The sequence below is a fragment of the Rattus norvegicus genome, chromosome 14, assembly GCF_036323735.1.
Source record: "Rattus norvegicus strain BN/NHsdMcwi chromosome 14, GRCr8, whole genome shotgun sequence".
In the NCBI taxonomy this organism is placed as follows: domain Eukaryota; kingdom Metazoa; phylum Chordata; class Mammalia; order Rodentia; family Muridae; genus Rattus; species Rattus norvegicus.
In genome coordinates this window covers 85,222,120-85,249,854 of record NC_086032.1, presented here as the reverse complement: position 1 = coordinate 85,249,854, position 27,735 = coordinate 85,222,120, and the positions used below count along the sequence as shown (strand labels likewise).

Below are 27,735 nucleotides of genomic sequence, written 5' to 3'. Positions count from 1 at the left end.
TCTTTGGGCACCACCATAGTGCTCTACTACCTTGCACAGACCAGTGTGGGCCTTGCCGCTCTTGTTCCCTCAGCAGCATCTCCACACAGGGACGATGAAAAGCTTGGCCAAGATGATGGCCCTTCCAATGTCAGTGGCCACCTCCTTGGAGCACTTAACACCAAGACTAGTGTGACCATTGTAGTCCCCAACAGAGACAAAAGCCTTGAGCCTGGTCTGCTGGCCAGCCTGAGTCTGCTTCTGCACTGTCAGGATCTGCAGAACCGCATTCTTTAGGAGTGTACCCAGGAAAAAGTCACTAATCTCAGATCTTATAATGGGCAGGGAGGACAGGTAGGTCTCCTCTAGGGACTTGATCTTCTTGTCCTTAACCAGGTGGCCCAGCTTGATGACGGGTGTCAGCTCCTTGTCTTCAGTTTTACCTCCATGAGCCTCACAGCCATGACCCAGCCTCAACCATAACTGAAGCTCCTAAAACCACTGCCAAATCCACTGGAAGCTGAGGCAGCTTCTTCCTAAACCAGGGCCTGGGGTCCTCTGGGCCCTCCTGACTCGCAGCATCTGGCATCTTCTGGTTGCTGTTTCTTGAGGAAGAGGAAGGAAGGACACTGTTGTCTTTCTTTGTATCATTATTTGTAAGCTTTTTTCTTTTGGTATATATATTTTAAAATTTGTGTGTGTGTGTGTGTGTGAAGCTAACATCCACCCACACACAGGATTAGGATATCAATGTTGCTGTCCCCGCCTTCCTATCTTGCTTTCCTTGGGGTAGTGACATGCATGCTCTCACCTCCTTTCAAGACAGTGCCTTTTTGGGGATCTTCCTGAGAACCTGCCACAGGTTGAGGAGCTGCTTCTTCTTTTGGAGGTTGTTGTCCATGGAGGTTGCTGGCTTTCTTTCCCTTTTCATAGTAGCTATGCTCTAGCATATGGTGTGCCGTGAACATTCCTCTCAATTAGGGGAGAAGCTGGGTGCTAGGCCATGTTTTCAGACATTTTGGGAAGCTGTTGAGGCCTGTAGCAGTCTCTCTCTCCTACACCTCACACTGAGTTTTATCGATGTTTCCTTTGTATCTTCCTCAGCCGTGTGAGTTCAGTTATAACCTTATGGTATATATGTGTTCAATTTCAGAGCCGTGTTGGGTTTGTTTATTGGATTCACGAAATGTGGAATGAATAAACATTTGTTTCAGAGTCTTGAAGCAATGAGTCAGCGAGTGTCAGCCCACCCCCTAATCCCTCCCCACCCCCACCCCCCTCACCCCACCCCCACCCCAAGTCCAGTCTCTGCTGCCTCTGCTTAGGGTGTTCAGGAGCTTCTCACTTCTTGGCTCTTTGTTCCCTTGAGTTCTCATGCAGTTCAAGTCAGGACGAGAAAAAGGAAGGGTTCTTCCTGGCCACCCACGAGTAGGAGTTTTAGAGTGGGTGTTGTGCTGTCCCAGAGTTAAATGAGCAGTTCTGATTGTGTCTGGGCACATTCTGCCTCTGAAAGCAAACCGCACTGATGTGCGGGTGGATCTGCTGTGCTGTGAGTTAGAAAGGACTCTGCCTCCTCCCATCCTCTGCTGCCCAGTGTTTGTTTTTAATTGACCCACTCTTCACCAGGGTTCTGCTGGTCTCCTAGTGGCAGTACTGTCTGCTGTTTGGGATCTAGGGAAGACCTCAAGCAATTTTCTTCATTGCTGGTCTGTTGAATGCAGGGAAGGAAACATAACTCGGGCCCTTCAGCCTTCGGTAGGCGGCCAAGCCAAGCACAGACTAGGTCTTCGCCTCGGGAGGCCAGTGCTCTCTTCCTGTGACCTGCAGGGGTCTGGAACACAGGTGTGGGCTGGCCATGTGCTCTCCTCTTCGGGACTTTGTAACCTGGTGGTCCTGGGTAGCAGCAGTTCCATGTGTTCTCCCCACCGCACCCCCTGCTTGGCTCATCCAGAGCTTCCAGTTCACTGCTGCCAGAGCTCCACAGAGCTACAGGACTCTACCCTGCCGCTCCTTTGTCTCTTGTAGTTGAATTTTTCTCTTTTCTACAGTTGTTAGCCAGTGTCAGTTCCTGCTGCTGCTCCTCCTCCTCACTATGCTCAGTGGGTATTTATTGGCTGCATTTTCTAGAATGACTGCATAGTGTTCTGCTTCCTCAGGCTGGGCCTGTGGGTGGGAATAGTTTTGCTGGATGATCTTGCTCCAGCTGTCTTGATCTCTAGTCTTGCAACTTTTTTTCCAATGGAGTCAGGGCGGACTGGTGGCTGAGAATTTGAGCATTTCTTTAGAAATAAGGTTAATAAAATTAGAACAATGAGAGTTTAAAATGTTTCCTGGAAATGGGGTGTCTGTGATGTGGACTTCTGTTTGCCCTGCCTTGGCCTGAGTGGATCCTTGTACCTGCTTGTCTCCAGATACTTCTGTCCATATGAGGTCTCCGATACCCTCACAATCCCACCCCCAACACAGATATTTGCAGTTATAATTGAATTTCCAAAATAATGACAAGTGTTTGAAATGACCATTGTGGCATGACGCTGGTACACGCTGTGAGGTTTCAAGCGCCTCAGCTTCCCTTATGGGCTCCAATGTGTACGCTGTCAAAGCTGCCCACAGGTCCTGACAGGAGCGTGCTGACAGGGTGCTGGCTACCTTGTGTTTCAGTGTGAGGTGCTGTGAGGAGGAAGTGCTACAGATGCTTGGTAAGTTTGGCTCTGTGTTAGGACGAGGTTTGCATGTTTTTTCATTCGGGACTGTGTTAACCCAGCTTCTAAGGAGACCAACCGTTTACTTGGAGAGCCAGGAGCTAAGCTAGCGCTTCACAGCTGGACAGGCCACAGGCAATGGGAGCTTGAGGGAAATGGAGTATGCCAGCTAAGTTGAGCATACTGAACATCTGTTGTCCATCTATGACAGCGTCTTATTATCGATTTCACATGCTGTCAGGTTCATTTCTACCATTGTCACCAATTTTGGTTTAATTTTTTTTGTTCTTTTTGAATATATAAACCACTTTTGGAGTTCACAGTAAAAACATTTCGAAGTGTGAGTTCACATTTGTCACTCTACATTCTTTCTGCCTCTTCTTCTCTAGAGAACATTTTTTTTAAATTAAATTTTATTTTTGTACTTATTCACTTTACATCCCGCTCACTGCCTCCCTCCCAGTCATTCCCTCCCACAATCCTTCCCCTATCCCTCCATCCCCTTCTCTGAGCTGGTAGGGCCTCCCTGGGTATCTCCTCACCCTGGCACTTCAAGTTAGAGAACACCTTTTGAGTTTTAGTGAATTCTGATGAACTGCTGTCTTTTTACCCCTTCAGAGGTAAGTAATAACAGCATTTATATATGCATAAGCTTCTTATTTTTGCTTCTTATAAAAAAAAAAACATGTACCCTCTCTGTTTTCAACATTTGACTTTTCAGCTGACCACAGGCTCTGGCACTCCTCCCTCACTGGAGGTCTGTGCCTGTCTGCAGCATTGGCCTCTGTAATAATGTGTGCAGTGCACGGCATAGTGACCAGCCAGCTTTCCGCGCAGGGCTGCTTACATGCTGTTCCAGAGTTTTGCTGGGACGTGTGTTATAACAGTGATAGCTTCATACTATGTTGTTTTAATTTTGGGGGAATGTATTCTTAAGATGAATTCCCAGGAGTGTGGTGCTAATGGCAAGTTAGTGCTGTCCAAATTCCTTCTGACAGTTGTACCATTTATATCCTTGCCATAATGTATGAGAGGCCCAGTTTCCAGAGTTGACCAGTCACTGGGTGGGTAGTTAAGATTTGGATTGGATTCATTTGGGAGGTAGTGCATACTGATGTTTTAATATTTATTTTAGTAGCCAGCTGTAGTACTATACACTGTAATTCCTGAGAGGACAGAGACAGGAGGGTTAGAAATTCAAGACCAGCCTTGGCTACATAGTAATTGCTGTGCCTACTTGGGCAGTGGGATACACTGTCTCAAAAATGAAACAAGTGGGGAGTTTCATTTTGGGAATGAGCATTTGGGAAGCAGAGGCTGGTGGATCTCTGAGTTCAAGGCCAGTCTTGTCTTCATAGTTCAGGAGAGTCAGGAAAGAAAACAGAACAACAGAAAACGAAACCTAGGTAAGTAGATGGTTCTTTACTTTGTGTGAAGGTGCACGCATATCATCTCACGTTCAGGAGTCACTCGTCTGTCTTTTCATTTCTTTTCTTATATTGGGCTTCTACTTTTCCACTTTATTTAAGAGTTTACAGTGTATGAGAGAGGATTAGAACTTGGTCTTTAATAGTTACTTTAATGTCTCCCCCATTTTATCTTTTTCCTTTGCTTTTGCTCTTTTTCCTTGCTAAGTAAGTACTTTTTATTTTTTTAATGTTTAAAATGTTTATTATAAAACTGAATCTTTTTGTTGTCTGAAAATTTCAAAGGATTATCATTCATTTTTCCTATAATGCTTGCACTTTATAAAATTCTGTAAAAATGACCTTTGTATAGTTTGAGTTTTTGTATTTGTATAACTGACCCACTTGGACTTTTATTCTCTAATTGTGGAGTATAAGTTAAGTTTATCCTTCTACAGATAAATGACTGTAAACTATAGGAACTGCATTTAAAAGGAGACTCCGTGGCAGTGCCTAGGGAGAAGTGTTGCCTGAGATTTTAAACTGCCTGAATATGGGGGTGTGGCTAAGGTGCTGTGAGAGCATGAGTCCACTCACCCAGTTCTCAGGTTCCCCTGTGTGAGTGCAGACAGAGGGCTCATTCCCTCTTGGTGCTGGGATGCTGCGTCTCTGCATTTACTGTGTAGCACTAGAGGCAGCCCGTGAGCCTACTTGGGGCAAGTCCCTAAGACTTGCTGTTTTAGAGAGAGTTTTCTTCTAGAACATCAGTTCTTAGCCTGTGGATTGAGACCTCGTGTGTGCGTGTGTGTGTGTGTGTGTGTGTGTGTGTGTGTGTGTTGTCTGTGTTGCATTTTAGATAATCCTGAATATCAGGTATTTACATTATGATTCATAACAATAGCAAAATTACAGTCCTGAACTAGCACAAAATAATTTTAAGGTTGGGGTCACCAGAGCATGAGAAACTGTATTAAAGGGTCACAGCGTTAGGAAGGTTGAGAAGCGCTCGCTGTTGTAGAAAGGGCTCGTCTATGATTGCTAAAGTCCTTTGTTAATTCTGTTAGAGTGGCACTTGTTTAGAACATTTGTGCTTCAGAGTGCTGGAGTTCTGACCTTTGAACTTTCTCTACAGTCTGGGTCTGGATGATGTCTTCTACCCGTTCCTCAGGGCTCTCTGTTATTGCCATAGCCCTTTACCTTACCAAGAACTCAAGGTTTTAGAGGCATTGGCAGAACTTGTGAGTAAATGGGCTGGGTGCAGTGGAATTCCCAGAGGAAAACTGGGGAGAAGCCATGTTGACCTGCTAGAGTATCCATCCTTTCTGACCTTAATGTCCCATTTTGAGTTTCAGACTTCTAACAGTTTATCTCCAGAGAGGTGAAGAGCTCCAAGCTTCCAGGTACATAAAATGTATACGTTTGTACTGTATACAGCTCTCTAGGTGCTCTTTGGTACTCTCTTAGGGCACTCTCTAGCCCCTAGCAAGGTGCTTTCTCTTCCTCTTTGCTACTCCCATGGTGGGGATTGAGCCCAGGACTTGTCCATTTTAGGTAGAGTACTCTATAGACTCATCTTCTTGATTTCTTTAAGGCGCTTTTTATTCTGACACAGTGAAGTTGTATATTACGCTCTTAGAAGTTAATTGAGAATAAGTTAAGACAGCTCATTAACTTGAAACACACGTTTAGTGTTACTCATTAAATAGTCCTATTAAAAGCAATAGCTGCTGCTGGTGGCTTCTGTTCAGTCAGTTACAGAAAGTTACCCTGCTGGATCTCGTACAGCTCTCAGTACAGAACTCCCATTAAAGCCAGATAGTTACTCTCCAGTTGTCTTCAAGAATGTTATACCTGGACGATACCATACAAATAATAAGAGCAGGTTTTAGAAAATATGGAAAATCGAAAAAATTAGTTGTTTCATTGGTATTAGTATCTTGTAAGTTTTCTCTAATTAAAACTATACTTTTTAAAAAAATTTATGTATTTAAATTTTGTGCATGTCTGCAGTGTAGAGTGGGGAGGTCAGGTGTCAGGTGCCCTGGGACTGGAATTAACAGAAGACGGTGAGCGCCATGTAGATTCTCTGCAAGGGCAGCAAGTATTTCTGACTGCACAGTCATCTCTCCAGTCCCTTTGTTGCTTCTTTATTATAGAATTCCAACATTAGAAAACACTTGGCTTGGGCTGGAGAGATGGCTCAGCGGTTAAGAGCACTGACTGGGGTTGGGGATTTAGCTCAGTGGTAGAGTGCTTGCCTAGCAAGCACAAGGCCCTGGGTTCGGTCCCCAGCTCCAAAAAAAAGAAAAAAGAAAAAAAAGAAAAAAAAAAAAAAAAGCACTGACTGCTGTTTCAGAGGACCTGAGTTCAAGTCCCAGCAACCACATGGTGGCTCACAACCATCTGTAATGGGATCTGATGTCCTCTTCTGGTGTGTCTGAGGACAGCTACAGTGTAAAAGAAAATACTTGGTTGGGGATTTAGCTCAGTGGTAGAGCGCTTGCTAGGCAAGCGCAAGGCCCTGGGTTCGGTCCCCAGCTCTGGAAAAAAAAGAAAGAAAAGGAAAAAAAAAAAAAGAAAAGAAAATACTTGGGTATTGTGACAAACGAATTACAGATATGTGAAAAAGAAGCCTTAGTTGGCCCTAACAATCCTGTAGTGAACCGTGCACACCATGGGGGTTCGTCTTCATGTATAGGTTCACACATGTATACACCCCTTACCATAGGTGCTATATATGGTCAGTATTCAGAATTAGAGATATAATTCATTTATTGCTAATTGCAGAACACTTTGGCTTTTCCAGAAACACACACACACACACACACACACACACACACACACACACACACACACACAAACACAGATATTCTCCCTGTCTCTCATCCCTCAGATCTAGACACTCAGTAGATCTCATGGTTCAGGGGGATGGAACATGGAACACTTGTTATTGTTATTTTAAACTTTGTATGTGCGTGGCATGTGTCATGTCAAATATGTTGAGGTCAGAGGACAACCTAGGCCAGTCAGTTCACTCCTACCGTGTGGGGTGGAGGGATCAAAGGTGGCTGATCAGGTGTTGGCTGAAAGGGCCTTTACCTGCTCAGCCATCTCCCTGGCCTCATGAATGGAGTCTTTAATTTTTTCCCCTCTTAGTACGTATTTTTGTGTATGTGTCTGTATGAGTGGATACCACATGGGTATGGGTGCCTGTGAAGGTTAGAAGAGAGCATTAGATCTGATCTTCTGGAACTAAAGGTATAGATGGTTGTGAGCATGCGCGCATACATGCATGTGGAAGTCAAGAGGACAGCTTGTGGGACTTGGTTCTCCTACCTTTCTGGGGCCTATTGGGCCCAGGCTGTCCTTAAACACCTTACCTCCTCACACATAGGATCCAACACCTTTTCTGACTTCTGAGGTCATCAGGCATAGGTGTGTTGCACATAACATACATACAGGCAAAAAAGCATGTAAAGTAAAAATCTTTAACATAACATCAGGTTTACTATTTGAATTCACTTAAATGAACTGTTCAGTGATGTTAAACTCACATCATGTTTCTAGAATTCATTCATTTCTCCATGTATCTACTAAAACATAGCTCCCCATCTCTCTTCCTGTAGCCCTAGAAAACCCCCATCCCACTGTGTGTTTTTATGAATTTGACCTTTTGGGATACATGTAAGTAGGGTCATGGAGTATTCATCTTTCTGTGACTAGATTACTTCACTTAGTACACTTAAGATTCATTTAGATACCAGAATTTTCTTTCCTCTAGGCCAAATCAGATTCTGTTGTATGGGTAGACCACATTTATGCTTTCATCCTCAGCCGTTATAAGTAGTACAGTTAAATTTATTTATTTAGATTTGGAGACAATGTCTCTAGTATTCCAGGCTGGTCTCAAACTCAGCTAGCCAAGAATGACTTTGAACTTGCTGATCCACCTACTTCCACTTCCTAAATGCTGGGATCATAGTGGTGTCACACCCAGGTTTATGTGGTGTTGGGGAATCAAATTCCAGACTTTAGGCTTTCTGGGTAAGCCCTCTTATCAGCTGAGCTGACAACCTTGTGTCTGATTTCTTTCAACATAATTTTGACAGTCAACTCTCTCTCTCTCTCTCTCTCTCTCTCTCTCTCTCTCTCTCCGTGTGTGTGTGTGTGTGTGTGTGTGTGTGTGTGTGTGTGTGTGTGTGAATATGAATATACACACGTAGGTACGTAGGTCACCAGAAAGTCCACCAAGTTCCCTAAGAAACCAGCTGAGGCCCTAGGCAAGAGCAGGCCCTTTTCTTGTGATGGCTGATCTTGTTCTTGCCAGCTTGATCGGATTGAAAGGCACCTAGAAAAGTAGTGAAGCAGACTAGTGGGTATGTCTGCCAGTATGATTCCATGAGGTTTTTGACCAAAATCTACTGATGGGCTGAAGTTCGCATAGTCTGTGGTAGGTGGTGAAACTGGAAGATGAGGCCTCACTGGAGGAAGTAGATCTCTGGGAGTGCTTTTGGGGATATCAGAGTTCCTTTCTGACACACTTGCTTCTTGGCTGCCATGAGGTGAATAGCTCTGTCTTACCATGCCTTTCAACCATAATTTTCTACCTCACCACATGCCAGAAACAATACAGGTCGCTAAGTATGAACTGTATGCATACTCTGCAATCAGAAGCCAAAATAAATGTCTCCTCCTTTTAAATTGTCTCAGACACTGTCTAAAGTGGTGGAAGCTTGACTAACAGTGCTGTTGGCGTGGCTGTCACAGGTGAGGCTGCTAGGGAACATTTGTGTCTCAGTGCCAACGGGGACACACTACAATCTAGGAGTAAAGGGTTTGTCTGTAGCAGTTGCCATTGTGCTGTGTGTCACTGTCCGGTGTGTGTCAGGGTTTCCGTGGCTTCTCGTCCTGATCGGCATTTGATGTTCTTTTTTTAAATGTTAGACATTGTCAGAGGTGCGTGCTGGCACGTCATTGTGGTTTGAATTGCATTTCCCTAAGAAGCAATGATGGTGCAGTTCTTTATGCCTTCTTTGGTGAAGTGTCACTTCAGATCATTTGCCTATTTTTAAAGATTGACTTGTTCATTTTCTTAGTGAGTTTTGAGAGTTCCTGTATACTTTATTAGATATGTAATTTGCAGATAATTTTTCAGACTTTGAATTGTCTTTTTGATCTCTTAAAGTTGCCTTTTGTATTTAAGGTTAGGAGAGGTGGGGACCAAACCCAAGATCTTGCACATGTGAAACATGCTATATCTCCAGTCACCACATTACCTTTAGAAAATAGAAGGTTTTTTTTGCGTTCATGTATGTCCGTGCAGCAAGTGCATGCTTGGTGCCATGATGGCCAGAAGAGGGTGTCGGATCCCCTGCAACTCGCCCTACAGATGGTTGTGAGCGGCCATGTGGGTGCTTTAAATCACACCTGGGTCCTCTGGAAGAGCAGCCCCTGGTACCCTCTAAGCCAGATTCTGACCCCAACAGAAGTTCTTGTGATAGTGTGTAGAATGGCAGTTTCTTCTTTTATTGATCACATATTTTGTTGCCATATCTAATCTTTACCTAGCACAAATACTTTAAAAATTGTATAGTTTGATCTCTAATTAGGTCTATGATACATTTTGAGTTAATTTGGAATGTGATTCAGCATGTCTCTAGGAGGACATCACTTTCTGTATGTGGGTGTCCAGGTGCGGCAGCACTGTTGTTAAGGAAGACTCCTTAACAAACCTAGGGATCATACTCAGCTAAGCACAAATGACTTAAACCCATAGCACCCATTTTTCTGACTTTTTTTTTTTCTTTTTTCTTTTTTTCGGAGCTGGGGACCGAACCCAGGGCCTTGCACTTGCTAGGCAAGCGCTCTACCACTGAGCTAAATCCCCAACCCCTTTTCTGACTTTTTAAATGTCCTCTTTCCCATCTCCTTGTTTTTAGTGTGTTTGTATGGTCGGTCTCCCATATCCCATGCTTTCTCCTGTCCCTGTTCCGGTCATGGTTATTAATCACTTTTACTTCCCGTGTCTTCCTTCTGTGTCTTCAGTTGTGCTCAAACCTTACCTCCTACTCTTGTGTGAGTGTCAGCTGTTTCTCTTTTGGTTTCTGTTTGTTTTTACTTTAAGTGATTCATTCTCTCATAAGCTATGCTTATGTTTTTTTTTGATGTGAGAGTATGCTCTTTAAAAAAAACTTTTCAAATTATTTTACGAGAGAGAGAGAGAGAGAGAGAGAGAGAGAGAGAGAGAGAGAGAGAGAAAGAACGAGAACACATGTGCATATTGAGGCCTCAGATTAATATCAGGTATTCCTTTCACTTTCCTGTTTGAGACAGGACTTGTCAGTCATTGACCATTGAACTCACCAGTTTGGCTAGACTGGTCTGCCAGTACACTCGAGAAATTTGAGCTCCTGTTTGTATGGCTAGCACTTTATGAACTAAGCTGTCTCCTCAGTCCTCAGTGGCTTTTCTCAGTTCTTCCACATTTGATGCTGTCAGCTCTCATTAACATGTGTGCTTGGCTTCTGTGCAGTCAGCTATCTTCCTACCAGCAATGACTTTTCAGCCTTCCTTAGCCTTGTCTTCTTCCCACCCTTGAACGTGGGTGTTGTGGAGTTATGTGTATAATCAGTCTTCCTCTTCCTTCTTGCTGTACTCTTCTGGGAGAGCACATCCACTCTTAGAGACTGAAGCCACACATTTTTGCTACGGTCTGATTCTTCTCCTTGGTTTTAGTCCTTCAGGTTAATTGTCCTTATGCCATGAGGGTTTTCAGGTGATTGTGTCATCCTTTGACCTCTCTCCTCTGTGAGGGTTTTACCATTCCCCCTTGCCCAAAGCTCAAATCCCAGCCAGACTTCATTGTGATTTCTTGACATTCTGGAAAGAGTGGACATTTTTTTTTTTTTTTTAAAGAGAAAGACCTACAGATGACTTTTCTGTCTGTTATTCTGGCATGAGCTTGGCAGAATAGAGTGCCAGTGCCTCTAGTTTATCTACTTAATCAGAAGCAGGGCCTCAGATGTGTGCTGTGGGTCATAGAGAGCAGTAGGTCTGTATGGCTGGGCTGATATAGAGTGTAGACTCAGGATATGTCAACCTTCGACTATAACTTAACTGCGACAACAGTTCTCACTGTCGGTAGGATTTACTTTTTCCCTGATGGCAATGTCTACTGTGGTCTGACTGTGTTTCTAGCAGCAAGGAAGTCAAGGTGTTGGGCTAGTGCCAGCAGCGTTGGGAAATGGCCTTGACACCTATGAATTGAAGGCACTCTTCTCCAGTGCCTTTGGAGGTATTCTGGACCCTGTGGAGAGCCTCTAGTTGGGTTAACATTTGTTCTCCATTTCTCTCTGGGGTTAGGCAAGGTCACCAGTCCTAGGGAGTGACTATATAGATTGCTGGAAAGAGGCTCCAGGCCCTGAGAGGTCTTATTGCTGCTCACATCCACTGTGCTGCACTAGGAATTAACCCAGTGTGTGGTGAGTGTTAGGAAGTCAAGTGCATCTCAGGGGAGGCCTGTCTTTGTGTCTCGTGGATGCAGACAAGGACCTGATAGTCTCATTGTGACCTTGGGGAACAGGGATAGGGTAGGCTTTGGCTCAGATCTTGAAATCTATCTTTCCTTCTTTCATTTTTAAATTATGAACATGTGTCTGCATTTGAGTATAGGCACATGAGTGCAGGTGCTCCTGGAGGCCAGAGGGAATTGGATCACTTTGAGCTGGGGTTAAAGGCAGTTGTGTGCCGTCCAGTGTGCGTGCCGGGAACTGAACTCAGGTCCTCTCCATAAGAGAGTACTCTTAGTTGCTGAAACCATCTCTCCTGCCCTTAGGGTGTTTCTTTTAGCTCTGGGAGCCTTTGTTTTGTGACAGATGATATTTGGCAGTGGATTAGGGTTCAGTGAATCTCATGGGTCTTGTGGGCCAAGACCAAGGTGTCCTATACTGAAGGATTGTCCTACCTTTGTTAGTCACATCGATGTCATCTATCAGCAGTTTTCTCTGTGACCTTAGTAGTATCTAAGATCCATGGCTTCTGTGGTTACCAGAGAGAGGGTGATTTATAGAAGACATGTTTTGTTTCTTATGTTTTGAAAGCTACACGATCAAGACACTGCTAAGGTAGGTATTTGGTGAGGGCTACTTCCTGCATTCAACATGTCACCTCACCAATGCCTCTTTGGAGAGGAAAAGCCATGCTACCACACAGTGGAAAGGACAGAAGGGCAGTTGGGTTGCACCCTGAGACAAGTGTGTTTCATCAGGGCCTTGATGTTTTTTATTAGTGAGGAGCCTTAATGGCTTAAATCACCTTTTATAGCATCATATCAATTATTAAATGACACTCTCTGAGTTTTAGAGGGGATATTAAAACCATAGCAGATGCAAATGTGCAGAGGCTCTAGAGAAACCTCTTACTATAGTCTCTTCTGTATTAGGGAGGGCCATTCAGTCTGCCAGTTAAGGAGCCTGTTAAAGGTTTCTAGAGGTTTTGCTTTGGCTCTGGTAGTTAAGGTCGTGGCTGTTGAACTGGCTGGGACTATCATCCCACTTGGGGCATTGACAGATGGACTTTCAGATTCACTCACAACAGGTCTGTTCTCAGGGGATGAAATAGCCCTACAGCAAACTGTCTCCTTGTTAAACACTCTTTCTAAGCCAAGAACTAATTGCTTTTTGTCAGCAGCATAAATGTAAACACTCTTGTCAAAGCTGACTTTCTGACATTTGTTTCATTACTGGCTGTTTATTGAAAGATTCCATGTAATTCACTACATAGAACTCTCAAAAAACATCATAAATATTGCCAGACGCCAGGCCGGTTTCTGAAACATTGCTTTTTTTACTTAATTGATTTATTTTGGTTAAATTGTATAATTTGTTCGTTTGGTTGGTTGGTGTGGTTTTTTGAGACAGGGTTTTTCTGTTTAGTCCTGATTGTCCTGTAGATCAGGCTGGCCTCAAACTTAGAGATCACTTGTCTCTGCCTCCTGGTGCTGGGATCAAAGGTGTGCATGCCCACAGCTTTGCTTTATATAACCATGTTTGATGGACTCATTGAAAAGGTAGTAACTGTACTAATTTGTATATTTATCAGCAATCTACATTGATCAATGATTCTCCTCCTCTGAAGTTCTGTTTTAGGGATGTGATCACAGTTGACTGTTAAGTTCACAGTGAGTTAAGACAATCTGTCTGTCCAGTAGCTTATAACGTCAGATGTAAACCAGCAAGGCAAGCCTCGCCAGGGCCCAGGTGTTTGAAGAACCCTGTGGTCTGGGTTTTGGGCTTTCCCACCAGCATTCCAATCCTGTGGGTACAGGCTGCTGGAGGATCTTATCCCATTTATATGCAAAAGACAACCAAATTGGCTAACTTGGGGCTTTATAAATAGTAGGACTGTTTCTCCAGCCTGTCTTCATTCTGTTCAGTGCTAAAATTTCCTGGCAGCATGTAAGTAATGAATGGAAAAGTACAGTTTGCAGAGCTTTAAACTAGCTGACTTGAATGCTCCTGTGTGCCTTGTCACCAGGCCGTGTGTTGGTTGCACTTGAGGTGGCCAGTTAAAATAGTTACAGGAAAGCCCATTTGTCACCATGAGGCTATGACATATTGCTAAGAACAGTAGAGGTCAGGGCATCTGCTTAGATTCGAGTAGTGGTTGGACTGGTTTAGACCCCAGGAAAGTGTGCAGAATGTTAGATGCATGTGAGCCCTGCACTGCTTCTGCAGTGAAAATGTTTGCTGTTTTCTCCTATTTTACTGATGAACACACCTAGGCCTAGAGAACCAGATAAACAGTACAAGGTCAAACTGTCGGCCAGTGGCAGGACTGGGGTTTTGGCCCAAGTTTGTGTTTATAAGCACTAGATGGTATTGTTATCCCTTTTATCTGAAATTACTGTGCCTTCTCAACCTCCACTGGTATCTCTCCACTAAAGTCCCAGCAGCTTTTTGTAGAGAAATAGAAGACTCTCAGAAGGGGCGAGAGGCCACTGCACTCATGCCAACAGGTGGCACTGTGGAGTGCAGCTGAGCAGATCAACACAGCACAGACAGGACACACAGCCTGCAGACTGTGCAGAGTGCCTTTGCAGAGTAGCTTGCCACGGGCAGGTTGGTGGCCAGCAGGATCCAGTGTCTTCTCTTTCATGTTGCTGTGGATATGAGCCCTTATTTCCTGGATCTTGTGTGGTGGCCTGGGGCCACTTGCTCACTGTGCTCTTCGTTGCTCTAGGACTTTGGCTTACTGTTTGTAGTTGCCGTTCATCTATCCACTGACCAGGAGATGATCTCTGGTGTGTGCTTTACCCTACACACTGCCATGGTGTCTCAGGAACTGCAGTTCCGTGTGGTAGGTTATTGTACTTTCCTGCTATGTTGGTGATCTGCAGTTAACAGTGAGGAATGCGTGTTTCAGAGACCCCGATACACCCATACGTGCAGTGGCAGTGACGTCTGTGGTGTGTCTTCATACCTCCACTTCATTCTGCTCTGTTCTAGAGTATGTATTCTCCAGTAGTGTCTGAAGACTGTGGTCTTCTTGCCATAACTCTTACACTGAGGCTGAGATCTGGGTTAGGACTGGGCGGGGAATAGTGCAGAATTAGTGAAACCCAAAAGGTTATGGTTTGCGGGGGAGAATTCACAGCTGTGGGAGGGTGCTACCCACTGTAGTGTTGGTGGCTCTGGAAAACTGTGTGTTGTCTGGGGTGGAGATTTTGAGAACAGGCCATGTTCTTGTGTGGGAAGAATGCTGTGATGAAATTAGGGGGTGGCGGTGAAGGTAGTTGGGTTCGATTGTAGTTTCCTTCTCATGTTGAAGGAGTAGAACAGATACCTGAACCTCTTGGGTCTTCTGCTGTTAATGACATTTTAAAAGTTTAAAGACACTTTATTTGTGTTTGCTTGCTTGTGTGACTGCACATTGCCTGTGTGCATGCCACAGTGTGGCAGGAATTGCAGCTCTGGGTGATTGGTTTTCACACTTCCTAACTCTAGCCATGACTTGAAGTCACAGTGAGAAATGTGACATGGAGGGCAGAAGAGGGCGTTGGATCCCTTGGGACTGGCGTTACAGACAGTGTCATGTGGGTGCTGGGAATCAAACCCAGGGTATCTGCAAGAACAGCCAGTGTTCCTAACCATCTGCTGAGACCCATCTCCAGTCCCACTTCTGAACACCTTCAGAGTATAGTCATTATTATTGTGTGTGTTTCCTGCGGGAGATTGACAGGTCATCAGGCTCATAAGGCAAACACCTATCCTGACTGAACCATTGTGCTAGCCCACATCTGAGGCTATTTCTGAGAAACGACATGGGGTACTCATAGGCTTGACTCATGATGGGAGTTTGGCTTAATCATTTCTCATTTGGGACTTTTTTTTTTTTTTTTTTTTGAGGGAACTGAAGTAGAAAAGTAGACTGAATGTTTCTGATTTTGCATGCATAGGGGAAAAAAGTTGTATCAGACTGATGTGCTCATATAATTTAGAGTGAGTATTTAGGGGGAATTGACTGTCTAATACTTAAAAATATGTTTATATGCACTTTAAAAATTGAAGAGCCTCTTCCCTTGGTAAAATAAGAACAGCTGTCACTATGTAGTTCTTATTTTTAATTAAAATAGTTTTGTACTATATTAATTTTGTTGATATTGACTGATCAACTGATGTATGTTATGAAATATATTCTCCAGATTTGCATGTCTTACTGAAGTATTTGTGGGTATATCATGAGTGATTACACACATGTTGCTTGATTTATTTTAGGTAAGTATAGGGTCATGTAGTTTTGTTTGTTTGATTGTTTTTAACTCTAGCTATAAAATGAGCTTAGCTAGGCTAAAGATAGAACCACACAGGTCAACAAAGGCAGAGTTGGTTTTTAAACAATGTGTATGTGATGTGTATTTACACACATGCATGTTCTTGTGTGTATGTGAATGCAGGTGCACATGTATGATGGCATTAAATGATTTTATTAAAATTATATAATAATGTATTATTATATTAAATTAAAACTAATTTGATTATATTAAAATGAAGAGTTGTATTCACACATTTTGTAATATGAATGCAACTTACAAACTAGGAAAAGGTGTTTATAAAGTTTGAAGCTGTCAGTGAATCTTTATCAAAGTATAGAGAGATATATAAAGCAAGGAAATGACAAAACAGCAAAGATAACCAGGATTTTATAGAAGGTTAATCAGTCAGGAAGCATATGATGAACTGTTCTGCAGGCAAGTATGAATTAGGATTATGTTGGGAAGCTGCTTTTGCTTATTGTAATCTGTAAGATTTTTATAGTCTAGTGTATGAGATGGATGCTGTGGATTTTGTAGCATTGCTCTGTATTGCTAGTGAGGGTGAAGTAGGGCAGTCACCTGAGAGACGTAGCATTCTCTCTTAAGGTTGGACTTGACAGTGTTGACACACTAGTTCTCTCCCCCCCAAATTCTTCAGAGCTGCAGTTGTACAGAAAGGAAGAGATAGCGTAATAAACACTCATGAAACCTGTACCTAACTTCATCGCTTCAGCAGTGTGTCACAGGCCCTGTGGCATCTTTCTCCCTTCACCTGCCACTCCACGTATATTTGTTCATTTGTTTTGGATAGAATGGTTCCCAGACACCATTCAATTTCAACAATTAAGTAATTAAGTATTTTGGTAAAAATCAGAATTTGTATTTATCATAGCTTTTTAATATTTTGTGTATTAATAATTTCTTAGAAATAGATACCCAGCTGTTAATGATTGTCTCAAAAATGTAGTTTTGTTTTAGTTTTTCACACTAGCATTATCCATTAAGTTTTATTCATAGGTCTCCTAAGCTTCACAATTTCCTGTCCCTATTTTTATCCCATCTACTTATTTGTCAGAGGATCACGGAGCATTGCTCAGTTTAGTTCCCAGGCCCTGGAATGGCTGGCTGTGCTGCTGGTACTAGTGACCATGCCTCTGCTCCTCTCATTCTTCCTGCTTCCGTATTTCCTGAGACATGCAGGTTGCCATTAACTTAACACTTTGTATTTGGAAACGGGAGTGCCTACCGGGTGAGGCTCTCTCAGGCAACAGTGGCATCCAGTCAACTCACAGACACTGGGCAGGTGTTCTGGGCTGGCCGGTGCCTTCTGCCCATGCGTAACTGTGCAGACTGTCTGTCATCACTGACCACAAGGTAATGGTTTTCTTGCTTTACCTTCTTTATTATCTAGACTTTATTAATTACAGTTCCTACAGAACATTTGTTAGTGGATTTTAGAATGAGTTATATTCTGTCATTAAGATTACTAGTGGCTTTCAGCAAATCTAACCTACATTATATTGGAAATTGTCATGTGTTGTTTGAGCATCCATGAAACTGGTTTTAGAAATGGTGTTGCTACCCTCTGATTCAGACCCAATATTTTTATGTATGGTATCCTCCAAGAAGAGTCTTACTGACTGGCTCCCCTAACTTTGAGACAGAGAGAGAAAAATTAGCAAAACAGCCCAGGAGTAGAAACATTGCCATCTCATGAATATATAGAAGGTGAAGTGTTGCTGACAAATGTTTCTGTTCTTTATTCCATGACACAAAAGTGCCTCCTGTGGAAGGGAGAAACTAGACAGTCAGTCGTGAGAGAAAAGTCAGTTAGGAACTCCATCTGACTGTGCCTCAGCTTCCTCATCAGTTTCTATCAGCGTTGTGTGAGCCCAACCTTGATGTCTGTTCTTTTACTTGGAAACCTCACCCAACAGGACACTCTGCTCTGCCTGCTCTTCCTGATGGGGAGCTCTATCAGGCTGCTTTGATTGGCTTCCTCGGTGACTGCTGGATGTTTGCAAGCCTCTGACTTGATGACAGTATTTTCCTGTTATTATTTGGTCTTTTATTTGGAAGCCTCATTCTGTTTTGCCCAAGTCTCTATTGTGAGCTCCAGGTAGCTGCCTTTAATAGGAGTTCCCAGTTAATTTCTGCTGGGTGTTTGAGGGTCTGATTTGATGCTGTTTTTCTGTTTGTCTATCAATCTGTCCATCTATTTCTTTTATTTTTCCCTTTACTTTGAGTTGCTATAAATTTAATAAACTCACTTATTCGAAACCTAAACTACTCCTATTGTAGATCATCTTCTGGATTGCTCAGAATAGTCCATTTTTCTGAAACGTCTGAAAAGGAGTCCAGCACGCTCTTTTCTTCTTTTTTAAAACCTGTTTTTATTTTACATGTATGGGGGTTTTACCACATATGTCTGTGCAATACTTGTATGCCTGATGCCTGTGGAGGCTAGAGGAGGTTATCAGATTCCCTGAAACTAGAGTTATAGACAATTTGTGGGTGTTGGGAATTGAACACAGATCCTCTAGAAGGGAAGGGCTTTCACACAGGATTAGAGCCTGGCAGGTCAAGAGTGTCAGGGCTCTGGAGCAGGACAGTGAGCCATTTTCCTAACTGTGTCTGTTTTATAAAGTGTCAGCAATAAAGAACCCAGAAGGAAAGTTACTGGATCTCCACCAGTTGGAAAGGACTTAGGCAAATCCTAGGTTGAAAGTGAGCACTGCCAGGGAGGAGTTGACAAGAGAAGGAAGAATCCTTTATAGGAGGAGAATAGGCTATGAGGATTTAATGACAAACTGAATATCTTGAATACCTTGCTAAGTCACAGCCCAGAAAGTTGTTGAGGTCCACATGGTCACACTGGCTTGATGGGGCGGTGGGGGTGGGGTAGGGGAGGGGGGAGGAGGGAGGGAGAGACAGACAGACAGACAGACAGACTACCTTCTGCTTACTGCCTCATACAATTGGCATGTCCACCCGCAGATGTGCCCCACATATGTACATATACACATACCACATCGGCACTGTGCGTGGGTGTGCACATCCGCTTGTCTCAGCCTATTTGGGCTGCCATAGACTGGGTGCCTTATAACAGCAAGAGTCTTTCTGAGTTTCAGATGCTGGAAGTTTACTATCCAGTCATTGGCAGGTTCAGTGTTTGGTGTGCATGCTCCTCACATTCAATGTTTTCTATGTCTTCACATGGTGAAGGAACAAGGGGTCTCTTTAAAGGCCTTTTAATAAGGACATTAATCATCACATTCATGGGGCTGCATTCCTTTCACCAGCTTTTCTAAGCCCCACTTTCTGAAGCTGTCATGGCGACTGGACACATGAATTTTGGAAGGTTTTCAGACCATAACACATACATATGGTCCCTCTTCTCACGACCAAATGGGTACACAGAGGTACGATTCACTGGTGTCTGGGTTGACTGGGGTTGGCAAGGATGGTGGGCATTGCCACCCAAGTGTAGTGTCAATGACCCTTCCTCACATTACGCAAGATCATGGTAAATGTTTATAGGGTGGACAGTATTGATTTCAAGAGGAGCAAAGGAATGGCTCTGCTCACTTGAGGAGAGGGAATCCTAGCATCTCTGAGCTCCACCTACGCTCTGGTGTGACCTTGGGAAGCCAGTCCACCAGCTCCCTCCCAGCATGTAGCAAATGCCTACCGTATTCATCCTTTCTTGGGAAAGAAATGAGGGCAGTGGGTATAACTCGTTGAGTTTGGAATTCTGTCTTGTACAAATCCTTTAGGTTAAGGATTTAGTTTCCTTACCTTTTATCATATGTTCTACTAACTATTCGAGACCCCAAATTGTCTCTGAACCTTTGGTTTTTTAGAAACAAACTTGAGGTTAGTTCAGTGAGGGTTCAGCCCCTATCATTGACAAACAGCAAACGGAGAGAGGTCCTTTTGGTTTGAGTGACAAAGTAGGTTGGGTTCCTGCCCAGGCATGAGTCTTGTTCCTATTCCCCGAGGCAGGGATGGTTCCTCGGGACAATACCAGCCACATTCACTTACTGCAGGTGATTCTGGTTTCCTGGCTTGCCCCACTTTGTAGTGCCTAGGCCTGCTGGGAATTGTTCAGCAGTCAAAATTGTTGTGTCTTCAAGGAGACTTAGAGCTTGTGGCCTGAAGTGCCCAGCAGGATGTGGAGTTGTGTTCCCTTTTACTTTGTCAAGAGTCTTCTTGTCCCGTGCTCATCAGGAACAGAGTGGGAGCTGCAGTGAGACTTGGTTGCTGACTCACTGTCTCACTCCCACCCTGCTGCTGAAGCTCTGCTGCTCAGCCCTCCTCCCCCGCCTCCTGCTGCAGGCCCACAGCTGCAGGGGTGGCCTTGGATTTGCTGGGTGGGGCTCAGAGCCACCTGCACTTGACAGGACACATTTTTACATACTGTTGGCTAGAAATAATCAACTTTATTTAAAGAGAATGTGGATTCAGAGTGCTATAAAAAGCAACCAGCAACCTGCTAGGGCTGTTTTAGGAGCAATTTTCCTGCCTGCTCTGAGGCCCATGCTAGGGGACCTGGGGTCTGTGCTGGAAGGACATGGTAGGAGGATAGACCAGCAGGTCCCAGGCAACAAATAGAGAGCCCCTAATGGGGATGCAGGGCTTGGGGACCTGATAGGGGGTCAGGCAGAGACTGGCAGCCTTCTCCCCGAAGAGTCGAGTTCGTAAGCCATGCCGATGTTTGTGTGAGGACTGATATGTGTGCTAGAGTAGCTGTCCAAGGCCTTCTCCTGGGTCCAGGCTTCTCTTCCTTGTACTAGTCGCTGATCTCTGTCAAGTGCTAGGGCCATTTTGGTTTTAATTTCTCTCTCTCTCTCTTTGTTTTTAAGATTTATTAATTAATTAATTAATTATATATAAATACACTATAGTTGTCTTCAGACACACCAGAAGAGGTCATGGGCTCCTATTGCAGATGGTTGTGAGCCACCATGTGGTTGCTGGGATTTGAACTCAGGACCTCTGGAAGAACAGCCAGTGCTTTAACCACTGAGCCTTCTCTCTAGTCCTTGGTTTTAATTTCATGGGGAAAGGTAAATTTATTTATATTTTCATATTGTTTTAAAAATATTTTATGTGTATTAGTATTTTGCCTTTGTGTATGTAAATGCACCATGTATTTGCAGAAACCAGAAGAGCAAGTTGGATGCCATAGAACTGGGGTCACAGGTGGTTATGAACCACCATATGGCACCAGTTCCTCTGCAAGAGCGAGAAGTCCTCTTAACCATTGACCCATCCCTCTCTAGCCCATGTTTTCATAGTTTTGTCTATTTTAACCTGGTAATATTGGTAGGGCTGTCAGTGGAGAGGGATCTCTTTCTCCTTACTTCCCAGCTGTAAGGGTAGCCACTGTTATGCTGTTTTAATTTTCATAGATACCACTCCATATTCATGTATGCCCATGTCACGTGTGAGCCTAGCACTATCAATGGGGTTCATGTGGGAGGACCTGGTGGAAGCTTGGTGACTGGCTGGCCAGCACTGTTTGCTGTGCTTGTTTCCTTGTACTCCATTCCAGAGGACTTTAGGGGTTGGGCTGAGGCTACTGCATTGGACCCAGGGGGCACAGGTACATCGTTGCTCCTGCCTGTGCTCGTATAAGTAGTTGCTATTCTCTTGGCTAAAATGTTTGCATATTATAGGGAATTTGGATATTACCTAAGGAAGCAAAGAGCAAAGACCTCCCCCCCTTATCACGAAAATCAAACCTGCTTATGCATGTATGCTCATATCTCTTCCTAAAAGCAGAAGCAATACAATACATAGAAGTTGTGTGTTCTTTTTAACCCCTTACATTTGGTTGTTGTGTTGAAAGGCTTTCCCATACCATAGTCTAAATGAAATGCTAGATATGTTCTATGTTTTCCTTGTTTTGGTGCCTCCATCTTGCTCTGTTTTGTCAAGTCATCAAGCCAGGTGTCCTTTGTGGCTCTCAGTTCCTGTCTGTTTCCTGTGCTGCACAGTGCCTCTCCTCAGTCTCGAGTTTATGTCCGTGCTGATTGGTCAGTACCTGATCTTCACAATATTGAGTGCTGAAGTTGTTTGTTTGTTTGGTTTTTTTTTTTTTAAAGATTTATTTATTTCATGTATTTAAGTACATTGTCGCTGTCTTCAGGCACACCAGAAGGGGGCATCAGATCTCATTAGAGATGGTTGTGAGCCACCATGTGGTTGCTGGGATTTGAACTCAGGACCTCTGGAAGAGCAGTCAGTGCTCTTAACCGCTGAGCCATCTCTCCAGCCTGAGTGCTGACCTCTGACAGAAGCAAATTTCCTTAGCCACCTTGCCTGTGCAGCCACATCAAAGCTAAACAAGGGAGATCTGAGATCATGTGTGGGCCGGCTCTCACTCCTGAAGCTGTAGGGGAGAAGGATCCTCCAGCCCCTTCTAACCTTGGACAAAAGCCCACAGATCTTGTTTCATCCTTCTAGTCTCTGCCTGTTCTTCATGGCTGCCTTTACATCGTTTCTTGTCTGTGTCTAAACTCTCCACTTGAAGAACAATGGTCATTGTGGGTGAGGGCCCACCTTAATTGATCTGATTATAACTGAATCACTTTTTAGACTTCAGGAGTTAAGACTCAAGGATATCATTTGGTAGGACACAAGTTACCCTCAGCAGCATTCTCTTATCCAGCCCTGAGATTTCAAACTGTTTTGGAGACCCTGTCTCTCATATATACACAGACACAAAAGTATGCATACCATGGGTAAAATTATTTTTTTTAATGATTTCTTTATTTTTATTCTATGTGCATTGGTGTTTTCCTGCATATATATCTGTGTGAGGCTGTTAAATCCCCTGGAACTGTTGTTATAGGCAGTTGTGAGCTGCCATGTTGGTGCTGGTAATTGAACCCAGGTCCTCTGGGAGAGCAGCCATTGCCCTTTAACCACTGAGCCATCTTTCCAGCTCCAAGATATTCTTCAAACTTAAGTGAGAAAACCATGTCCTCTTTAGTCACTCTTTCTCCAATCCCGGTCTTGTTTCTGTGTCAAGACAAATGTAGTCACTTGCAACTTTGTGCTTTCTGGAATGAGCAGACGCACAAGCACACCTTACAGTGTGTGGGGCTCCCTGCCGTCCTCAGGTAGTCTGCTGCTGTTGGAGCAGACTCTGAAGAGGACGGCCAAGCCACCCCTTCTTGAGAATATTCTGCTTGTTCCTCTAGACAGAAGTTTTTATCTGTGAATTAGATCCTCAATTTACTTAGTGGACTTGTAAGTTTGGACTCATCTTTATGAGGCATTTATTTGATTTAACATAGCTAAATTTTGTGACAGGCTTTGTATCTTATCTTCAACATCTGCTTTCTGGCTAGGTCTTTTTGTACCTGTGCTAGGTTTGTAATGCAGGTATGTAATAGGATTTGGTTGACTAGGTTCTGTTTTTCCTTTAAGGCCATCTCATTAGATGAATTGCTTACCTCTTACTAATGATGTGCAGTTTTAACACAGTCCTTGTGGCTTTGATTTACTTACTAGCAGGAAAGAGAGGCTTAGTGTTGGGTTAGGAGTGAAGTCAAACAGCTGCAGGATAGGGTGTTTTGCCTATTTTGAAAGGATAAGTTTCTCTTAGCAGTTCATCAGGTTCACCCAGTGCTCATGAGCCAGGCATTTTCTTAACCAAGGTGTTTGTCTGCTTAACAGGACTGGTTCTGAACTGACAAGCAGAACTGTGATTTCCTGGGAGACCACATGAGTGTCACAAAGAAAATTGCCCCAAAAGAGACTTTAATAGATGTAGAAAACAAGTGTGTGTGTGTGTGTGTGTGTGTGTGTGTATGTGTGTACATGCATGCATGGTGGACACACACATGTGCAATTTCCTCAGTACATAGGACTAACACGTGTAAAGCTGCTCCGGGAGTTGTCTGGTGCATCTCAATTTTCTTGTTCTTTCTCAGGATCCAGGAGCAGTTCCAGAAAAATCCTGACAGTTACAATGGTGCCATTCGTGAGAACTATACCTGGTCGCAAGACTACACTGACCTGGAGGTCAGGGTGCCAGTGCCCAAGCATGTGGTGAAGGGGAAGCAGGTAACAGTTTGTGGGCAGGGGCCTTACTGCAGCCATTTTGCCAGTCTCTCTCCAGGCAGAGCTGGTAGACTCCTTACAAGAGAGTTAGGATTGGCTTTCTGGATCTTGTCCCCAGCGAGTGATTGCCTTTGCTGTGCTTGGCCTTTGCTTCTGCCTGTGAGCCTTTTCACCTGGTCTTCAAGTGTCCCTGGGGACAGTGAGTCCTAGTCTTAGTCAGCACAGCCATAATCTGGAGGAAAGCTCACGTTTGATGTCCCCGCCTCATAGTTAGGGCTCAGGCATTCTTTTTTTTTTTTTATAAATCAATTTTTTTTTTTTTTTTTTTTTTAGATTTTATTCATTTATTATATGTAAGTACACTGTAGCTGTCTTCAGACACACCAGAGGAGGGCATCAGATCTCATTACAGATGGTTGTGAGCCACCATGTGGTTGCTGGGACTTGAACTCAGGACCTCTGGAAGAGCAGTCGGTGCTCTTAACCACTGAGCCATTTCTCCAGCCCCGGGCTCAGGCATTCTTTTGGCCTTACTGTAGTCAGCTAGTCTCTTGGTTTTCAAGAGCAGATCCAGGCACAATCTTAGCAAAGTCTACCTTCAGCATCCCTAAGAAAGCTCCAGTTAGCTGACTTTACAGTGAGGGCTAAGGTGCCTTGCATGATGACTGTCATGTCTGTTTACTGGTATGAGGCCCAGTGCTCAGTACGGAATGGGGCAGCAGAGCCCTTTTGTGGACTTTGGAGGTAAATGAATACTGAAGTTTAATCTTGGGTCAGGGGATAGAGAAGAACAGTATGGATTTGTATGAGTGTTCTTAGATGCAGAAACTTTCCAAAGACAGTGAGATGACAACACAGGAAAACAGGACAGGCATTCCTTACTGTTCCTGTCTATGTGGTTGCTGAGCTCACACAGATATGTGTTAAGCAGGCTTTCCTGTCCACAGGCCTTGTTGCTGCTGTTGGCTAGAGGTCACCAGAGAGCATCCCATTTCTGTGAGGTCCAGATTTGGCATTTCCTAATGTACCTACCTCTCAGTGCTCAGACTCATTGGCCAGACCTGACCCTTCAGCGTGCTCATGGAAGGATAGCTCACTTTCTTAGGCACAGATTCTATGACGTATACATTTTCTCCACCTGTTGGCACAACAGAGCTTATTCTCTTCTTCAGATATAAATCCTCCCTATAATCACCTGCCCCCAGCCTCCCAAGCTGTGCCAGGTATGAGATTAGTGAGAGGTCCTGCTCCTAAGGAATAAGGCGAAGAGTGGTACGGTGGGACACGGGGCCTTTTCCTGACCTCCATGCGCATGGATGGCCATTACCACACGCATATAAATCTAGGCTACAGTGACCAAGGTACTGTCTTGCCTGTGTCCTGTGGCTCCTCCACAGGGCAGGAGCTGTGTCAGCTATGTAGAGCTGTGACATTACCAACTTGGGCTGATTTCTGAAACTTCTATTTAGGACCTAATTTTTTGTAGGGATACAGAGGTTTACTTAGGAAACTTTGGTAGAAATAACATCATAGATTGTTATAAATAAGCAGGATTCGCTTAACATAATCTCAAGGAACAGATTCAAATAGGATATAATGGAAGTTGAATCCACATTATAATGAAGTTTGACGTGTCAGAATCCTTCCTTATTTTAAATTTCAAGAGAACCTTAAATATACAAAACAATCCTGTGTTTCATAGATGAGAAATTAAGGCTGACAGAGATGACTAAATTACCCAGAGTTGACTCCCCTGTTAGACCCAAACAGGCTTTTAGATACCTAATGAGGGCGCTGGAGAGATGGTTCAGTGATTAAAAGTACTGCTTTCCAGTGGTCCTGAGTTCAATTCCCAACACTCACGTGGCACTCACCACGTCTAATGCTGTCTTGTGGTGGGCAGATGTACATGCAGACAAAGTACCCATACATAAAATGCAGAAGCAAATACTTAGATACCTATTGAGTAGAAGAGTGCTGGATAACTAAAAGGGCAAAGCCGTGCTTTGGTTTAGATGTATCTAGGCTTAGACCTCTTTAAATTCCTGACTTAATGGAAGGCGGGGTTGTGTGGAACATGTAACATGGAAGCTGAGTTATACTTGTTTTTTAGGGGACGGTTTGCTCTGACATCGGGACAAATTAGCTGTCTCCCTCCACCCACATAGCGACCTTCTACAAAGCTCAGTTCACCTTTGTCTGATTTGGTGGTTGGGGCAGGTGCTGATCGCCTTTCCCGAGTTGCCTGCTTAGCATCTTCCTCGGTGCTAGTGGGTCAGGTTTTGTCTTCCAACTCATTTTGTGGTAAGAGCACCAATAAATTATAAACAAATTTAAGGGCTGGCGGAGATCTCTCAGTTGATAAAGTGTTTGCTCCCTGAGCATGAGGACCTGAGTTCAGATCCCTAGTACATACATACAAAGACTTAAGCCAGATTGTTTGCTTGTAGTTCCAGAGCTAGGGTGGCAGAACCAGAAGGATCCTGAGGATTTACCAGTTAGCCAGCATAGTTGTATCAACGCTCCAGCTTCAATAAGAGGCCATGTCACAAAACAAGTGAGCAAGATAGAGGAAGATACCCAGCATCAATCTCTGGAAAACATACACACACACACACACACACACACACACACACACACACACACACACACACACACACACACACACAGAGTCACTCACATGCATATACATGAATATATATCCTGTGATACAAAATAAATTTGATAAACTATTTAAATTTTAAAATTTTATTTCAAATTATATATTATCTTTGTGTTTATGTGTGTGTATTGTCATAGTTAAGGCTTAGTTGCTGTGAAGAGACATCATGACCAAGGCAAGTCTTACAAAGACAACATTTAGTTGGGGCTGGCTTACAGGTTCAGAGGCTCAGTCCATTATCATCATGGCACTAAGCATGGTAGCATGCAGGCAGCCGTGGTGATGGAGAAGAAGCTGAGAGCTCTACATCTTGGTCCGTAGCCAGGAGGAGTGACTGCGAGCCACACTGAGCATAGTTTGAGCATAAGAGATCTCTAAGCCCTCCCCCACAGTGACACACTTTCTCTACAAGACCACCCACTCCAGCAAGGCCACACCTCCCAACAGTGCCCTTCCCTATGGCACCCCTCCCACAGGTGGGAGAGTAGATGCTTACAGAGGCCAGAAGGAAGGCATTGTATCAGGGTTTGTATCCCTTGGAGCTGGAGTTTAAGGTAGTTGTAAGTTACCTAACATGGATGCTGGGAATTGAACTTAGATGCTCAAGGGAAGAACCTCATCTCTTAAGGTTTCTCTGAAAGGCTTCATAGTAGGCTCAGTTTAAAATTACTTGTTTTTCCCCTTTCCTGTGCTCAGAAGACTGTGCTGGTTCACTCTTGGGAGTGGGAGGCGTGCCCTGCACCCTGGGCACCTGGTTTGGGGCTGCCACACCGTGTAGTTTACACTCGTGTAGTTTACACTCGTGTCTCGTGTATTTGCTCTGATCTCAATGGTGGTGCAGACCTGCTTTTACTAACCAACCCTGGATCTGGTTCATTCTTCTGTGGACATTGTCATACACATGGCCCAAGTGGTGTCACCAAGTTAGACTGCTAGCATCGAACATTTGTCCCTTTTATTGCATAGACAGTAATGGTTAGCAGAGTGGTGGTTTGTGTGTGCCCAGCACAGATGGAGTGAGTGCCCATCTCAGTGGCTTAGCTTTTTACCCCAGCATGCAGAGACCACTGCACACTCACAGGAGCCCGATAAGAATCA

General features: G+C 44.0%; 1 protein-coding gene across 3 annotated transcripts in view; it reads left to right on the top strand.

The window, feature by feature from the left end:
- Positions 1–27,735, top strand: part of Nudcd3 (NudC domain containing 3) — an 83,380-nt gene that overhangs the window by 23,801 nt on the left and 31,844 nt on the right. For all 3 annotated transcript variants that reach the window (XR_005492870.2, NM_001419338.1, NM_001103362.2), the window contains exon 3: positions 23,846–23,978. Coding sequence is in view for 2 of the 3 variants with exons in the window: in NM_001419338.1 (NP_001406267.1) it covers positions 23,846–23,978 (133 nt within the window). In the remaining variant the exon portion in view is untranslated. The remainder of the gene's footprint in view (positions 1–23,845; positions 23,979–27,735) is intronic.